This window comes from Actinia tenebrosa, unplaced genomic scaffold, assembly GCF_029948245.1.
Source record: "Actinia tenebrosa isolate PJP-AT-01 unplaced genomic scaffold, QUT_ActTen_1.0 PGA_scaffold6__47_contigs__length_16458017, whole genome shotgun sequence".
Lineage (NCBI taxonomy): Eukaryota > Metazoa > Cnidaria > Anthozoa > Actiniaria > Actiniidae > Actinia > Actinia tenebrosa.
This window is the reverse complement of record NW_028292583.1, coordinates 9,421,648-9,439,864: the sequence shown is the minus strand read 5'-3', so window position 1 is coordinate 9,439,864 and position 18,217 is coordinate 9,421,648. Positions and strand designations below refer to the sequence as shown.

General features: G+C 36.7%; 1 protein-coding gene across 2 annotated transcripts in view; it reads left to right on the top strand.

Annotated features, from left to right (window-relative positions):
- Positions 1 to 18,217, top strand: part of LOC116304311 (phospholipid-transporting ATPase IB) — a 30,510-nt gene that overhangs the window by 8,020 nt on the left and 4,273 nt on the right. The window contains exons 2-40 of one of the 2 annotated variants that reach the window (XM_031714022.2): positions 720 to 825; positions 1,334 to 1,433; positions 1,714 to 1,812; positions 1,941 to 1,986; positions 2,483 to 2,523; positions 2,654 to 2,727; positions 3,219 to 3,288; positions 4,385 to 4,438; positions 4,580 to 4,653; positions 4,749 to 4,819; positions 5,168 to 5,208; positions 5,760 to 5,886; positions 6,286 to 6,324; positions 6,652 to 6,743; positions 7,064 to 7,099; positions 7,618 to 7,695; positions 7,950 to 8,038; positions 8,764 to 8,806; positions 9,006 to 9,120; positions 9,562 to 9,644; positions 9,996 to 10,045; positions 10,266 to 10,335; positions 10,553 to 10,637; positions 10,953 to 11,092; positions 11,368 to 11,415; positions 11,504 to 11,594; positions 12,079 to 12,143; positions 12,343 to 12,420; positions 12,499 to 12,528; positions 12,769 to 12,851; positions 12,963 to 13,071; positions 14,062 to 14,139; positions 14,228 to 14,338; positions 15,133 to 15,207; positions 15,442 to 15,564; positions 16,431 to 16,509; positions 16,875 to 16,936; positions 17,471 to 17,527; positions 17,835 to 17,942. In XM_031714022.2, the coding sequence (XP_031569882.1) occupies positions 720 to 825; positions 1,334 to 1,433; positions 1,714 to 1,812; positions 1,941 to 1,986; positions 2,483 to 2,523; positions 2,654 to 2,727; positions 3,219 to 3,288; positions 4,385 to 4,438; positions 4,580 to 4,653; positions 4,749 to 4,819; positions 5,168 to 5,208; positions 5,760 to 5,886; positions 6,286 to 6,324; positions 6,652 to 6,743; positions 7,064 to 7,099; positions 7,618 to 7,695; positions 7,950 to 8,038; positions 8,764 to 8,806; positions 9,006 to 9,120; positions 9,562 to 9,644; positions 9,996 to 10,045; positions 10,266 to 10,335; positions 10,553 to 10,637; positions 10,953 to 11,092; positions 11,368 to 11,415; positions 11,504 to 11,594; positions 12,079 to 12,143; positions 12,343 to 12,420; positions 12,499 to 12,528; positions 12,769 to 12,851; positions 12,963 to 13,071; positions 14,062 to 14,139; positions 14,228 to 14,338; positions 15,133 to 15,207; positions 15,442 to 15,564; positions 16,431 to 16,509; positions 16,875 to 16,936; positions 17,471 to 17,527; positions 17,835 to 17,942 (3,020 nt within the window). Of the gene's footprint in view, positions 1 to 719; positions 826 to 1,333; positions 1,434 to 1,713; positions 1,813 to 1,940; positions 1,987 to 2,482; positions 2,524 to 2,653; positions 2,728 to 3,218; positions 3,289 to 4,384; positions 4,439 to 4,579; positions 4,654 to 4,748; positions 4,820 to 5,167; positions 5,209 to 5,759; positions 5,887 to 6,285; positions 6,325 to 6,651; positions 6,744 to 7,063; positions 7,100 to 7,617; positions 7,696 to 7,949; positions 8,039 to 8,763; positions 8,807 to 9,005; positions 9,121 to 9,561; positions 9,645 to 9,995; positions 10,046 to 10,265; positions 10,336 to 10,552; positions 10,638 to 10,952; positions 11,093 to 11,367; positions 11,416 to 11,503; positions 11,595 to 12,078; positions 12,144 to 12,342; positions 12,421 to 12,498; positions 12,529 to 12,768; positions 12,852 to 12,962; positions 13,072 to 14,061; positions 14,140 to 14,227; positions 14,339 to 15,132; positions 15,208 to 15,359; positions 15,565 to 16,430; positions 16,510 to 16,874; positions 16,937 to 17,470; positions 17,528 to 17,834; positions 17,943 to 18,217 lie in introns of those variants that run through there. The other variant, XM_089038830.1, reaches the window with a different exon arrangement.

Genomic DNA, 18,217 nt, shown 5'->3' with positions numbered 1-18,217 from the left:
TTTTTTTCAAGCCCTGTATAGTGTTAATTTATTCTGAGGAACTCTAAGTTCAAGACTACTGATCATGAATATATTATTTTGAATGAAAATTCAATAATCTACCTTATTCTTTTTTTTTTCTCTCACTTCTTTCAATTATATAATTTATTTTTCATCAGTTACAATCAGTAATTTATGCTTAATATAAATTTTAAAATAGCTTATAATTAGATTTAGCCTAGAAAAAAAAATTGAAAATATGAATCATCATCTATGAAGAACTTTAGAGGTTTTATAATTTGTCTTTGTTTACACTAAGTAAAAGCTGTGATCATGTTTCTCCTGTCTTTATGAAATGACAGTTGATGATTAAATTATAGAATTATATTTTAAAATATCTGGAAAAGGATTATTTTTGGAAATATATGCATGAAATCTTGCTTTTTTCAGTTAATCTTTTTCCCTAATTGTGTAGTTCCAGAAAATATCCATACTGTACCTCCACAAAAGAGGGAATTTGTAAAAGGAACAAACCCTGTAATTTTGTTCTTTCTTTGAGCACCCTCCCCTTCCTGCTCCGTGTGTGGGTATGGATATTTTCTGGAACCACACATTTGCAAAAATCAGCAATTTGTTTAGGACAAATATTGTTCTGTATAGTAGTCTAGCAGTGCCGTTGTGATTATATATGGTAAAATTGTCATTTTATTTGATTCATTATTCATATTTTATTGGTTCAGATAACTATGGGGCTTTGCAGGATGATAGTGCTGATGGGAGTGATGCCGAGAGAATTATTATTATCAATAAACCACAAGTTAGACCATATTGTGATAACAAAATCAGGTAAAAGGATAATAAAATAACACATCAGTTCAGTTGTATTTTTTCGTTTAGTTTTTCACAAAATATTTATCTGTTTCTATCTATGATAAAATTCCTTTGAATGGGCATTAGCTAATTGTTCCATGTTGTCATATTTTTTGATCCTGATCAAAACATCAGTCATCTGAAGACTTTATCTCAAACCTCATATATCTCAAACTTTCTTTTATCTCAAACCTGAGGCTGCAAGATACTACTTACATATTTTACCATCAATGTATCAATTTGCTATTTATTTATAAACCTTATCCCTGATCTGGTCCCAGGTGGTTTGAGATGGTGAGACTTCACTGTATTTTCATATATTTCTTCCCAATAAGATTTATTCAATTTGAAAAAAAATGATAATTAGAGAATTGTTCTACAGCTGTAAGGTTTCTCTCCAATCTAAAGTTCCTCCTTATGCCCATGTACAGATGATCCTAGAATGTTGATGACAAACACTTTGTAAATTTTTTCTCTTCCACAGCACTGCCAAGTACAACTTCATCACATTTCTGCCAAAGTTTCTTCTAGAACAGTTTAGCAGATATTCCAATGTGTTCTTCTTGTTTATAGCTCTTCTTCAGGTAATAATGTAGTAGTTACAATAGATTGAAATTAAGATTATCATCATGATGATAGATTATTAACCTATCTAGTGGGCTGTCACCCTAGAAATACTGTACATTGAAGTTTTGGGTTCTCCTCTGCAAAATTCAACTTGTAAATTTTAATTTTAATCTTTGAATGAGGGCTACAGGTTTGTTAGCCACCAGCTATTAAAGGCTACCCTAAGTAAGCCAAGGACATTATTTACCATAATTTTTTGACATCATAATTAATCATATTACTGCTTTTATTTGATAGCAAATAGATGGAGTATCACCTACAGGACGTTACACTACTGCTGTTCCTCTACTTGCTGTCTTGTCTTGTTCTGCTATTAAAGAGATTATTGAAGATTATGTAAGTGATATTATATGTAATGGATGGTTTGCTTGGAATATTTTTCTGTTTGTCATAAAACATTAGTCTAGGAATTGTAACACCACATTTTTTGTGATGATTTTCTTTAATCTTTAAAATCTTTCTAGAAACGTCACAAAGCTGATGATTTGGTTAATAAAAGAAAAGTCAAAGGTATTATTCTTAGTATTGTTAAAATTAAAGTTCTTTATAAACCATTACTTATTATTAATAAGTATATTTTTGTTGTCATTATGTCATTATGGTTATTGCTGTTGTTGTTGTTCTTGCTGTTACAGTTATTGTTGCTGCTATTGGGCTGTTGGGTTGTTGTCGTTGCTGCTGTTGTTAATTGCTGCTGCTGCTATTTCAGATGTTGTTGCTGCTGCTGCAACTGTTATTGTTGTTGCTGCTGTTGGTGTTGCTGCTGTTGGTGTTGCTGCTGTTGGTGTTGCTGCTGTTGGTGTTGCTGCTGTTGTTGCTGCTGCTGCTATTGCAAGTGTTATTGTTGTTGCTATTGCAGCTGTTGCTGTTGTTGCTGCTGCTGTTGTCATTGCTACTATTGCAGCTGTTATTGTTGCTGCTGCTGCTGCTGCTGTTGTTGGTTGCTACTGTATCATGGATTATAAGTCTTGATCATTTATTTATTTGTTTTATTATTATCTTTCAGTTGTTAGGGATGGTACTTTACAGTCTTTACAATGGGTAGAGGTAAGATATTCAATAAAACAACAGCTGATTTATACTGTACTTTAAGTCACCCAGGTAGCTATCAATAATAATTATTCATCAAGGTTACAGACCAAAATAATGGACATTTATCGGCATTGTTTTTTTTTAGGTTCAAGTAGGAGATATTGTCAAAGTTGTCAATGGACATTTTTTCCCTGCTGATCTCATCCTCTTGTCATCAAGGTAAATTGCTAAGAAAGTTTGTTTTTAACGGGGAGGGGGGGGGGCAGGGGCTTCAGAAGGGAGGGCCATCAGTAAAAATTTGAACTTTGTTGAAACCTTTTTAATTTGATAAAAGCTGTTCCCTTGTTAACTCATAGGAGTAATGATAAAAAGGTAAATTATACACCGTGAAAAGATGAAAAAACTTAAAAACTCATAGGAGGTTCATGAATTCCTTACTGAGTAAAAGGAGGAGGGCTACAACCATTTAAAAAAGGGTTCTGCAAATCTCCCAGCCCTTCCCCCCAATAAAAAAACATCCTTTTTCTCCTTATTATAATAATCAGACCTAACAAGGTTGTATATATTGAATAACCAATAAAATTGCATTACGTAAGAAACAGCTTCCAGTTAGATCAGACATTATTTTAAGAATGATGGTTACAGTATTGCATAATGTGATCATCTTTTGGTGAAATAAATAATTAATATTAATTTGATGTATTTTTCAGTGAGCCAATGGGTATGTGCTATGTAGAAACAAGCAACCTCGATGGCGAGACTAATTTAAAGATACGACAGGTAACATACTGTAAAGGAATAGAAGGTAGGGCATTCTAAATAGCCTGGTTTGTCCTTATTGGACAATACTGAAAATAGTTGATGACAGACTCTGATCAGCTATTGACAGACAAAAACCTGTCCTTATTTTCATGAGGGTAACACTTACTGGGAATAGCCAGTGGCTATCAAACTTGTGGCTCTTAAAAAATAAACAATTCTGAATTTTTCGGATAAATTTTGAAGTAAGGAAATTTATCTCTTTAACCCTTTGACTCCTACTATGCCTGAAACCACCTTCAACAATTTTGAGCAAGGTTGCCTGAATTCCAGATTCTAGATTCTTTACTACCAAACAGAAAAACTTCTCAAACCAAATAATCTGGAGAAATGTCACAATTACATCTAACAAAAAAACAAAATCGAAAATCACTATTTTTGAAGTCACTTTCAAAGCCAAAAATCACTCTTCTTCATCTTCGCTGGAATATTACACCACTGTCAGTGAACTTTGTACCTTATTTGCATAAAATGCTGACAATGTCAATCAAAACTCCAATTATTTACAGCAGGACACGTGAAAGTATGAACACAGTTTTGTATTTGCAGTTATATGCATAGGCTTTTTGCTGCTAACTGAGCTTTCACACTCCTCATCTGGTAAAACCATACAGTATGGCATCGCAATATGTACAAAAGCTTGTGCATAAAACTATGCAAGTACAGTAATTACAAAGCACCTTAAATAAGATTTAATTTCTGTGTTTTTTTTTATTTCAACATATTTGACTAAACATTTGCCCCAAAAGCTGTAAAGCTTAACAAGGGGGCTCACATCCATAATATTTACAGTACAATGAAAGAAAATTAAACTAGCAAAAGCGAAATAATGAAAACAGTAAATGAAAAAATAATTAATCTTTAGTGAACAAAAAATGGTTTGTAGCTAATATGTACTTTTTTACTTCAGTGAAAAGTTTGTGATTTTTTTTTAAAGTCCAAGTCTCTACAGCCATATAAAAACCAACTAAGTTTTTGCATTTTTGAAGAAACATTTTGTTTGCATGTAATTTGTACATATATTTCTTTCATATTCATATGTCTTTCTTTACTGTAGGCCTTGTCACTTACTGCAAAGATGACATCTTTGATAGATGTTCGCTGTATGCAGGTATGAATATAATTATTAATACAGATTCAACTGGCGTGCTGTAAACATTCCATATTCATTTAATTTGTAATATTCAGTATTTATTTAATTCATAGTAATACATATTGGGCCTATTTTACTCATTTTCTCTCTTTTTGCTAGGGTCGAGTAGAATGTGAGGGACCAAATAATCGCTTGTATGACTTTGTTGGAAACATTGCTCTCACAGGGAAAAAGTAAGCTGAAAATTAAGGATTAAAGATTCATTCTGCGTGGTGATCACCAGTATCAGTCAATAGCAGTGGTCATGTTTTTTGATCTTTATCTTCAGGCCACACCCATTAGGTCCTGACCAAGCATTGCTAAGAGGAGCTCAACTCAGAAATACACATTGGATATTTGGTGAGATATATGTTATCTTCTTCAAAGCTTCAAATGTTGTTGATACCCTGAAGGAGCCTCTAGATCTCCTTCATCAACATGAATTGAGAGAGTCTGACTAGCAAACAGAAGGTCACAGGTTCGAATCTTCCCTGGAGCTTTGATTTTTTTTCTGAGAAAAATTGGCTTGATGAAACACAATTCACATCTTTAACCTATGGGCTGATCACAGCTAATGTAACTCACAGATGGAACTGTAATTTTCCATCCCCACTTAATCCCTCTTTATATTATTCCTTATCGTATATATCTTCATGAATGCTCTTTTTTCAATCAAAGATTGTTGACCTTTTTTCTTTTTGTATTCAGGTCTTGTTGTGTACACTGGTCATGATTCTAAGCTGATGCAGGTTAGTATACTACTCTTCCCAGTAGACCAAGGCAGCTGTGATTTTTTTAATGACTTTTGTAGCATCTGTTATGTTAACTTCAAGTGCATTTAAAATTGACAATGCATATGCCAATGTTGTACCACGTGTACAAGTATTTAAGTAACAGTTATTGTAATTTGTTTTAATTAATATAAAATTTGTGGCAACATGTTGACTCAAATTTCTCAAGGTTTCAATGCCATCAGGCATCATTCTCAAGAGTGAAGAGATCTATTGAATTGCAAGTATTTATGACGAGTTCACCACTACAAGAAAATTTGAGTAAACTGGTCACCACAAATTTCATAATAAAAACTTTTAAAAAGAAATGTATATATCATAATGTAATTTGTATTTTATTAAAGACATAAAAAACATGCTTGCCGTGCTGTCTCCCCCTAACGATCCGACCCCTGCATGCTTAATGCATTTTTACTACACACAGCACTTGCACACATTTTCTATTTCTGTATTATTGACAATATAATGACAAGAATACATTGTCAAGGAATTTTATCTTGGTTTTTCAGAACTCTACTGCTGCTCCCATCAAACGTTCTAACATGGACCATACTACCAATATCCAGATCTTATTCTTATTTGGTTTGTTAATGGTTCTGGCTCTCTTCAGCACTATTGGATTCTATGTCTGGACAGGTAAGGAACTTTAAAGAGGGACGTAAAAGAACCACTGAGGATGTAAAGAAACCCTGGCAGTGACCACCCTAAGGGCTTCTCCTTCGTGTACCAGACACAGTTTATGTAATTCAATAGAAATTAATGATAGAAGAAAGCTTTCAAAGAATACAAAAGGTTTTCGGTACACAAATGAGGACCTGCCCTCAGTGTATGGCTGTTACTAATGATTTCTTAATGGGTTGATTGAGAGATGGGTATGGGGATTTTATGGGTTTGGAAATTGGTGCAATGTACCTTGAAGGGGACCCTGAGTCCTCTTGAGCAGCACCAGCCTGTGAGCAAAAATTTCAAATAAACCGTTACAGTATCATATATAGCATGTTAGTAGTTGTCGTCATCATTATTGTATCATTACAGGTAATCATGCAGATAAAGACTGGTATCTTGGATACAAAGGTAAATTAAGTTAAAATATGTATACTGCTGAGGGTATTATATTTTATTTCATAAAATATCAATACCCCCAACCGTAGAGGGGAATTAATGTTTCCAGTGGGTAGACATTGAAGGTTTACATGGCATGCATGCATCCATCCATCCATCCATTCATCCATCCATCCATCCATCCATCCATCCATTCATTCATTCAATACAATACCTTCAATGATATTTTCATGTTATGGAGTGAATATTTTCTGAAGCTGACCACACCATTATCCAAAATGAAGGAACAAAGATTATATCTGTAGCTTACTTAATTAACACATTTTTTTTCTTTTCCAGAACTGGCACCACAGAACTATGGGTTAACATTCCTGACGTTCATCATTCTCTTCAATAACCTTATTCCTATCAGTCTTACTGTTACACTTGAGGTATATCTTCCTTCACTTTAATCTCAGTTTAATTAGAAACTCTGTTGACTTTGGTCATAAAATTTTTTTTAATAGATCTTTCCAAAATTTGAATGAATTGAAAACAATGAAGATGTTGGAATTGATAAAATACAGCAAACATATGAACATGTCAAGACATGAACATGTCAAGTCAACATGCCTGGTTGGTTGGTCATCGTTGCCAACAATGACTGCATGTGCCATTGTTCCATGTTGTCATAGAAGTTCCCATGTAGAGAGCACTCACTCGTAAAAAAAAATGATTTAATTGATTTTAATGGTTTTTATTACTTTCAAAGGTGGTGAAGTTCATGCAAGCTATCTTCATTAATACGGTATTTATCATTGGTTTTAACATCACAACCTTTTCTATAGTAGTTTATCACACATTTAAATATAATGTTAAGAAGGTAAAGTACCTATATTTAACATTGGTAGTTCCTTCTGTTGAAATTCAACTGCTATCATTGGAAACTGACGGTGTGCAGTTTACCCTCTCTCTCCATCAGTGCTCTGTTTTAAGAGTATTCAAAGCTAAAGCTACACAGATAAGAGAGAAGTTGAAACAGATGTATGGATCCTGAGGATTGAACCATGGACCTCTAGCTCTGAAGGCCGCACACAAACCAAACTCAGCTATGCTTGTTCCTGTTGTAGTACTTAGTTCAAGTATTCAACATAGAGATTCAAACTCACATGGGTGGTGTGTGCTGTTAATGGTTTAGCCCATACTGCTGCCATCAAGAGCTCATTTATTCTAAGACCCCCTCCCCCCAGGCTCTTAAATCTAGTCTCTTAATGTTTCTTCTGTTTTGGACCCGTCAAGAATTATGTGTACTTGTTTTACTGATAGGATTTGGATATGTACCATGGCCAGTCAGACACACCTGCAATGGCCAGAACATCCAATTTGAATGAAGAGCTTGGCCAGGTAAAACATTTTACGTCTGTGGATTTGTTTGGAAATTATCATATTAACAGCTTGAGAAGTCTGTCTTGAGGTTGTTGGTAAGGACAACCCATAGCTGTTGGTAATTTGAACAACAATGGAAAATGGTGAACAACTTTATTATAATCAGATTCTTAGGTTTAAATGTTGGTTGAAGGAAGTTGACCAAAACATGCATAAAAAAGGGTTATTGATATAAACTATGAATAAATATAAATAAATTTGTGTGTTTCAAGGTGAAGTACATTTTCTCGGACAAGACAGGCACTTTAACCAGAAATGTCATGGAGTTCAAGAAGAGTACTATTGGTGGCATATCATACAGGTATTCCATCCACTATTAAATACTAATTATACATTCAGCTACAGTACTTAAAAAAGGTTGAGGGGGCAAACTGAGATAGGTAATAAGCAATAAGAGACACTTAGAGGTAAGAGATAGGAGATAGGTCATTCCAAGATACAAGAATAGCTGGTATGACTTGTATTTCTTTTAAAATCTATCTATCTATCAGTTTTCTCTGTAATCACAGAGTGGGACAATCACAAATGGAACCCACAGATCCATGCTAGGTGAAAGCTCAAGATCAAATTGGAATTTAGAAGTTGGTTTTTGCGGAGGGAGGAAAACCGGAGAATCCGGAAAACCCTCGAAGCAAAGGAGAGAACCAACAAACAAACTCAACTCACATACAACACCAAGCTCGTAGGGACTCGAACCCGGGTCGCATTGGTGAGAGGCGAGCACTCTCACCGCTACGCCACCCATGCTTTCCCATGCTTCCCATGTTTTCTTATCATTATCCTTGTCAATAACACAGATGTTGTTGAATTGTGTTTTCTGTAGAAGTAACCATTTAAACCAACTTGACTATTCGTGTTTAAATGGATGGCCACTGTGCCATTCAGACGTGCAATCACTAATCACCGTTTACCATTGGCTTTTCGCATCTTCAACATTTCATTGAAATAGGTGTATATCATAGAAAATGAAAAGGAACAGCGCTAACAATATATCATTTCTCATGTTTTCTTTCTCATTTATTTCAGTGCTGAAGACCCAGCTTTGCTGGACAACCTGAGAGAGCACCATGTAATTAACCTCTATATTATTGCATTATTAATATAATTTTATTACTTTTGCTAGGGTGTAGAAAGTTGTCAAATATGTGTCCATGTGTATGGAGTGGCCAATGTTTAGTAGATAGATGTTACACAAGTTCAAATCATGAATGGCATTGAACTTGTATCTGATCTTAATGAAGAATCAAATACTTTTTGTGTATTTTCAGCCTACAGCATCAGTGATCCGTGAATTCCTGACCTTGCTGTCCGTCTGCCATACCGTAGTACCTGAAAGAGACATGCAGAACCCAGACAAGATTATCTATCAGGCTGCTTCTCCAGGTTTGTGTACAAGTCATTTAGGGTACTGATTCACTATGCAACTTGTATCACAATGTTGTTAAAATATGAGCTGAAGGTACAGTTACAAGCCTTTAAATTACCCTGACGCTTTATAATTAAAAAAGATGAACTTAGTTTTCTTTTCTTACAGTATTTGTATTAACATATGGAATTAAACTAACAGTTAATACAATATATAACGTTCTTTATTTCTTCTTTCCTACCTTCCTTCTGATATTATCAGACCCTTCTTACCTTCCATCCTTCATTCCTTCCTTTATTCCTTCACTCTCTTCTTTATTCCTCCCTCCCTCCCTTCCATCCATCCATCCATCCATCCATCCATCCTTTCTCCTCTCATTAACTTCTATGTATCAAAAGAAAAATAACTATTTCTACTTCTTGCAAAAATAAATGACCACCTTTCCACACTTCCTTTAGATGAAGGTGCTTTAGTAAAAGGTGCCAAGAAGCTTGGATTCTCATTTAATGTCCGTACTCCTACTTCAGTCATCATAAATGCGGTAAGAACAATTCCACCACACAGTCTCTGTCTCTTTCTTTGAATTCATTTAACCATTTACAGCCATTCTCAATGACACATGCCCTCTATAGATTTTTTCTGTGGCGAAGAAGGTTTTGGTGGGCATCAATCACAAGGCGTTTCCATAACATTGTTGTAAAACACAAAGCTAAAAGGGCACATGCATATGGAATGTCATGGAAATGCCTTGATTGATGTCCACCAAAACATACTCTGTCACAACAGAAACAATCGCTGGAGGGCGAATGTGATTGTGAATAGCTGTAATTATCTCATTATAATCTTATTATATTTCTTTCTTTCATATAATTATTTATTTTTCTGTCATTAGATGGGAAAGGAAGAAGTGTATGAGGTCCTTAATGTCCTGGAATTCAACAGGTAAAACTTTATTCTTTTATTTATTTTTTCTATTTTTTTGCATTCCTTTAGAGGCATTTACGTGAAAGTTCAGGGTCTAATCTTTAGAGCTAACTCATCTAGTACCACCTAGGGGAAGAAAAACCTAAATACTTGTTCCTGGTTAGCACTCAGGTTAACCCTGGCTTCAGGCATGTTATGTTAAAATTGACTGCACGTTCAATCCTCTTGTTCTTGTTAGCAATCGTAAAAGAATGTCTGTAGTGGTTAGAACACCTGAAGACAAGATCAAGCTGTATTGCAAAGGAGCAGTAAGTATCCAGTCTTCCATCCAATTAAATCGTTGTATTGTATGGAACATTCTCCAGACCCCTTAGCTTACTCTGGTCATCTTATTTAGGTTTGTAAGTTCAGTCATCATTTATCATACCTCGGCCGTGCTGTTGGTTTTTATAGACATACATCTTAAAATCTCAAGAACCATCCATTTGCATCGGACTGAATCCCATTTGCTTTTTATTTATTCAGGATACAGTGATATTCGAAAGACTAAGGGAAAATCAGCTGTACCATACATCCACTGTAGCCCACATGGAAGAGTATGCTAGAGAAGGTGAGTTATGCTTCAGGGTCGTAGGAAGAATGAATAGCACTATCCTAGGTATAAATGGTATCCAGTGGATACATTTATTGTATAACAGCATCAACTTATCCACTGGATAAGGATTTATCCGTTGTATAGCACTATCCACCCTTTGTACAACCGGGCCCAGTACTAGATAACTGTGTGTGTTCTTTGAAGTTCTAAAAAGTTGCCTAAGCAAGAATTTAGCTTAGTATATTTGAAGTAACCTTCACACACGTTAAGAAATCATTAGTAGATAGCTTTGTTTGATGAGTTTATATCTGATTTGTAATTGTAACTCAGGTCTGCGTACACTATGTATCGCCATGACGGAGCTTGAGCCAGAAGAATACAGTGAATGGAGCAAATTGTATTATGAAGCCAGTACTGCTTTAGAAAACAGAACAGAGAAAGTAGATATGGCTGCTGAACTGATTGAAAAGGTAAATCAACCCATCATCATCATGATTGTATCATCATCATATATCAACATTGTGTACTGCATCATCATCATCATCATCATCATGTATCACCATCAGTTTCATCATGTTCATCATCATCATTTCATCATGTATCACCGTCATTTCATCATGTATCACCATCATCATTACCATCACCATCATGCATCACTATCGCGTATCACCATTGTATCGTTTATAATCATGTTTCATCATTACTGGCCTCTTCAGTCATCACTAATCCTCCTCTTTTTCCCCAGAACCTGTTCCTTCTGGGTGCAACAGCTATTGAGGACAAACTGCAAGAGGTAAGATCAATTCTCATGGCAGCAATCAACTTGGTCAATAAATATTTTTCTTGGTAGATAATTGAACATCAATATACTTTGTTCATAGGGTGTTCCAGAGAGTATTGCAGCACTGGCGGATGCAGATATCAAGATCTGGGTCTTGACAGGAGACAAACAAGAAACTGCCATTAACATTGGTAAGAATGGTTTCTACTTCTTGAATTTTTATTTATTTGCTGTTACTGCTGTTGCTGCTGTTGTCTATTGGTGATTCTGTGTTGTTGATGCTGCTGTTTGTTATTTCTGCTGCAGTTGCTACTGCTGCTTGTTGGCTTTGGTGGTGCTGCTGTTGCTGCTGCTGCTGCTGCTGCTGTTGTTGCTGTTGCTGTTGTTGCTGCTGCTGTCGTTACTGCTGCTGTTGCTGTTGCTGTTGTTGTTGCTGCTGTTGTTGCTGCTCCTGTTGCTGCTGCTGCTGCTGTTGCTGCTGCTGTTGCTGCTGTTGCTGCTGCTGCTGTTGTTGCTGCTGCTGTTGTTGCTGTCATAGATGTTGATGCTAATATTGCAGCTGTTTTTACTGATGCTGCTGCTGCTGTTGTTGCTGCTACTACGGTTGTTGTTGCTGCTGCTGTTATCAATGTTTTTATGGTGGTGTTATAACTATTTTCTGTTCATCATTTTCAGGCTACGCTTGTCGATTGTTGACAGCAGAAATGAAGCTTCTAATCTGCAGTGAGTCAACACTTGATGTAAGTCAAACAACTTCTTTCTCTTGGGTTAAAGTTTTACAAATTTCATGCATTATAAAAAGTAACTATAGACCTGATTTTTGATAATTATTCAAGTAGTATTAAAAATTATGGTTTATCAATGTCCAGAACTAAACAAAGGCAATCCCCATGATTTTCTCTTGTCACTCAAAAAGTAATTGTTATTGGTTGATACTAGGGCACTCGTGAATGGCTGAATGAGCACTTACGTATGATTGGTCGATATGGAACCATCTCTAATCCACCACCAGCTACGGTCAGTACGAACTTAGCAGTTACTATTAAATTTACTCAAATTGTTGAACTAATATTGATTTGTATTTTAAAATTTCAGAAGAATATTGCTCTCATTATCACCGGCAAGGTAAAAAAAAATTCTTTTCTTTTGTTTTCTTTTGTTTTCTTCTCTTTTCTTCTCTTCTCTTCTCTTCTCTTCTCTTCTCTTCTCTTCTCTTTTCTTTTCAAAAAACGTTTTCGCTTTCTGCAAAGTTAAACCTTGTAGTCCTTAATTTAAAAAAAAAAGTTAAAGTTCTCAATTGTACCATCATATTCCTATATCTGCGGTCAATATTTTCATAAATTCATCTGTCTCCTTGTTTTACAGGTTCTTCTTTCTGCTTTGACAGATGAAATGAAGTTAAGTTTCCTTGACCTAGCAATGTGTTGCAAGGCCGTCATTTGCTGCAGGTAATAAATGTCATACCTCAACAACCCCCTCTGATAGAAACGAGTGAATGCTATGTGAGCTGAAAATATCGTTACTGCAAACTAATGTTACAGTTTTGGATTGTAAAATAGGGTGTCACCTCTTCAGAAGTCTGAAGTCGTCCGTCTTGTCAGGAATCATGTAAAGGAATCTATTACGCTTGCTATTGGTGATGGTGCTAACGATGTTGGAATGATCCAGGTACGTTATGTTACAATCATGGTCTCTGATCACTGTGATACATAATTTATAATATTCATCATGTATCATCATCATGTATCATCATGGATCATCATCATGTATCATCATCATGTATCATCATCATATATCATCATCATGTATCATCATCATGTATCATCATGTATCATCATCATGTATCATCATCATGTATCATCATCATGTATCATCATCATGTATCATCATCATGTATCATCATCATGTATCATCATCATGTATCATCATCATCATGTATCATCATCATGTATCATCATCATGTATCATCATGTCATGTATCATCATCATCATGTATCATCATCATGTATCATCATCATCATGTATCATCATCATGTATCATCATCATGTATCATCATCATCATGTATCATCATCATGTATCATCATCATGTATCATCATCATGTATCATCATCATGTATCATCATCATGAATAATCATCATGTATCATCATCATGTATCATCATCATGTATCATCATCATGTATCATCATCATGTATCATCATCATGTATCATCATCATGTATCATCATCATGTATCATCATCATGTATCATCATCATGTATCATCATCATGTATCATCATCATGTATCATCATCATGTATCATCATCATGTATCATCATCATGTATCATCATCATGTATCATCATCATGTATCATCATCATGTATCATCATCATGTATCATCATCATGTATCATCATCATGTATCATCATCATCATGTATCATCATCATGTATCATCATCATCATGTATCATCATCATGTATCATCATCATCATGTATCATCATCATGTATCATCATGTATCATCATCATGTATCATCATCATGTATCATTATCAAGTATCATCATCATGTATCATCATCATGTATTATCATCACCCTCATACATCATCATGTATGTAACACCATTGTCAACATTCGCCCATTGTAACGCAACCCTGTTTTTCTTTTTTTACTTCAGGCAGCACATGTTGGTGTTGGAATAAGTGGTGCTGAGGGGCTGCAGGCAGCCAGCGCATCGGATTACGCCATTGCACAGGTAGCTACTAACCACCACGTTCATCCCCTCCCCTCCCCCTCTGAGTGAGTGGACCATCAGTTATAATTCGTTTCCTATCTTGATCTAGTTTCGTTACCTCAATAAACTGCTGTTCGTACATGGGGCATGGAGCTATCAACGTTTGTCGAAACTCATATTGTACTCCTTCTACAAGAATGTCTGCCTTTACGTCATTGAGGTGAGCTAAAATAAATTGCAGCACCTCGGAATATTAAATGTATATGTATATGTTTCCCACCAGACTGGACACTATTATGCAGAGTTTTAAATGTTGCAAACAACCTCTGGCTAATTCACTGATCAAACCCTGAAACAACCTCTGGGCTGATCCAAGTCAGGGCATCGTTAACTCACAGATCGAACCCTGAAACAACCTCTGGGCTGATCTAAGTCAGGGCACGGCTAACTCACAGCTCAAACCCTGCAACAACCTCTGGGCTGATCTAAGTCAGGGCATGGCTAACTCACAGATCGAACCCTGAAGCAACCTCTGGGCTGATCTAAGTCAGGGCACGGTTAACTCACAGATCAAACCCTGAAACAACTTCTGGGCTGATCTAAGTCAGGGCATGGCTAACTCACAGATCGAACCCTGAAACAACCTCTGGGCAACCTAAGTCAGGGCATGGCTAACTCACAGATCAAACCCTGAAACAATCTCTGGGCTGACCTAAGTCAAGGCATGGCTAACTCACAGATTGAACCAAAGGGAGAGACCTAACAATGCAAACTGCTATGCCACTCTTGATTTCCTTGTTTCCAAAGAGAGTGGAGACTATTAACACTATTATCAGTATTATCAGCATTATTAATTCGCTTGTGTTTTGAATGGCTATTAGTGTTTTGACCTTACAAATTCTATACACTCCCAAAATATTGTGAATCACGTTCCTTGTCTAGTCGCCTAAACATTTCTTAGCACGTGATTCTGTTACTGTTTTGCTTCGTTTAACATATATCCTCTCTCTTTAGTTGTGGTTTGCCCTGGAAAATGGGTTCTCAGGTCAGATTCTGTTTGACAAATGGTGTATCGGTATCTACAATGTGGTAAGTGTCTTCAGTACCTCCCCTAGCAATTGGTCTGTTTGACCCCACCGTGTCTCCATCCTAACACGTCTCTTCCTCATCTGTACCTCCCCTAGCAATTGGTCTATTTTACCGCACCGTGTCTCCATCCTAACATGTCTTTTTCTCATCAGCTCTTCACTTCAGTACCTCCCCTAGCAATTGGTCTGTTTGACCGCACCGTGTCTCCATCCTAACATGTCTTTTTCTCATCAGCTCTTCACTTCAGTACCTCCCCTAGCAATTGGTCTGTTTGACCGCACCGTGTCTTCAGAGAGTATGCTCAAGTACCCCAAGTTGTACAAAACATCACAGAATGCTGAGATTTACAACACAAAGGTGAGTTCCAATAGAACGTGTATATAGACACCTCGTATGCTTTTTTTTCTACTTGTATCTAATCCATGTATCTATGAGGATATGGGGTAACCAGTGTGTTACGAAATGCAGTTTTATTACGATCTCTCGAAACAGGTTGTAGAAAGTTTGTTTGCTCACCAGTATATTTCACCCAAGGGAATGATGTTCATTCATTTGCTCTCAGTGAATTAATCAGCACGTAATTACTGAGCTGCAAAGGGCCTATTGGTGCACTATAGTGTTTATCAAGTGTCATTCTCTCGAGAATAAGATTCTTTGTTTGAGATGTATCAGTATCCATGTCTTCTCATCTGCAACCGTTAAACAAAGAAATGATATTCTAGGAAATGACACGTGGTCTGAAATGGCAAAACGTTATGCAGCCAAGCTAAAGAGATCTATTGGCGCAATCGTTACACCCATTCTTACGCGACTAACGTCCAGGTTTTTGGCTTCCGTCTACGTTAATAACAAAATAATGATAAAACGGACTCAGGCCTTTGAGATTTTGGGGATTTGGTTGACGGAAGCCAAAAATTCAGAGGTCATGAATAAAAAACTAGAGACCTTTAGCATCGGATTTACCGCTAACCGCTAAGGATCAGGCCCAGAAACACGCCCGCAAACACGTAGAAACACTCAGCATAAACGAGATTCAATATGGCGGCTTTATCAGTAACAACTTCGTTATGACGCCCTGCTAAATGTTGAAAGTTTGCGGTACCTAGCGCATCGTCGTCGTCTCTGTTGTGGGGCTCGCGCCATAATCCAAATGGATGTAAAAGATTATAGGTTCGCAGTATCGGTTGTCATGGATTATATTAATGTTTAATTTCATTGCGCAGGTGTTCTGGTTATGGATACTAACCTCCGTCTACCATTCTCTACTCCTTTTCTACCTGCCCACTCTCATGCTTAGACATGGTATGTAATGTGACTCTGTAACACATATGTTATTGTGGTTATCTTAAAAGTCTTATTAATAAATTCCAAAAAAAACTGGCAATGATCTCGCTGGTCCCGCGAGGATTCGTGGAGGGGAATGCCTAAAGAATTTATCGAAAAAATAAAATAAGATAAAAAGTGAAAAAAATAAATGGGTAAAATGGGTCCTTCAATTGCCCTTGTTAGAAGCGGATGGTAGAATAGAGAGAATTTTGTCGCGCAAAGGCGTCTGGCATTTTCCCTTTGCTTTATACTATTACCACATCTGTAAGACCATAGCTACAAGACTTTTTTGACAAATGGTCTTCATCGTGCCTGATAGATTATTGTTATCATGTTAACAGAGGTACCATACAAGACTGGGGTAGTCGTAGGAGAATGGCATCTTGGTAACGTAGTATACACGGTAAGACCCTAGAGATGATTGTCTGTTTGTCTTCCACCTACCAATATGCCTGCGTGCCTGTGTGCCTGTGTGCCGGTGTGCCTGTGTGCCTGTGTGCCTGTGTGCCTCTCTATTCGTCTGGTTGTCGCGTAATAAAGATACTTTTCCTTTCTCAGACCATGTGTCACTCGAGAATTAGATTCTGTGTCCAGGTTTTATCTACATTTATGCCTCTATTTAAACTTTACTGGTGAAGAAGCGATTAATGGATCAATTTATAGCTTTCTCTGGACTTTTTCTCGTTCTTTAAACGTCTGTTTCCTGATTTTGGTGATTTTTTTAACCAAAGAACTTTTTTCTGTTGCAGAAAATTCCTTGTTGACTTATTAAGAGACACCCTTATTGAGTCATATATTTGTGAAGGAACATAAAGATATTGAATCGATAGAATAAATTGCGTAGCAATAGAGAAATTCTCCACTGTGATTCCGTTTTGAATCTATTGAAGCCAGTCTATATGATTTTCATGAATTGACTGTCTGTCTGTCTCCACAGCTTGTAGTGATTACTGTGTGTCTCAAAGCAGGAATGGAACTGGATGCCTGGAATTGGGTATGTCTTTCTTGTCTGCTTTAGATCAGTTTCAATGGTTGATCAATGCCCTCGCGCACTGTGATTGGCCCAAAGGATGAAGTTATCATTTCTGTGCCGTTGGCCGTGTCGCTTCACAGCCATAAAAAAATTACTGAATTATGACGGTGTCGTGTCCGGGTATTTTCATTGGCTGATCAATGCTTTCGCGCATCGTGATTGGTTGAAATGATGTCCTCGATTCCGTACCCTGACCGTACCAAATACGAAAGGTACTTAATAAGTAACTTTCTTGTACTAATGACGTCATGTTATTGTTTGTTCTCAGTTGTGCCATCTGTCGATCTTTGGGTCCATCGCCAGTTGGTTCTTTTTCCTACTCATCTATTGTATTCCAGCCATGGCCCTCTATATCGCACCAGATATGATAGGACAGGTAAAAAGTTTCGATTTTCAACTATAGCTGCTTTGTGGACGTCGAACTTTTCGTGTTCCAGCGTAATCATTTTATATCGATTGTTACATGTGTTATTTTACTATTCTCACTGCATACATAATTAGCGTGTCACGTAGGAATTTAGCAACCCCCCATTTATGGACATTGGAGTTTGCGCAGTGCGGGTGTAATGCTTTGCGACCCCTGCATATATAAGCGCCACACCCAGATCCTTGAATCATTCTGTCGGAAGCTGCCTAAGGAGAGAGTAGAAG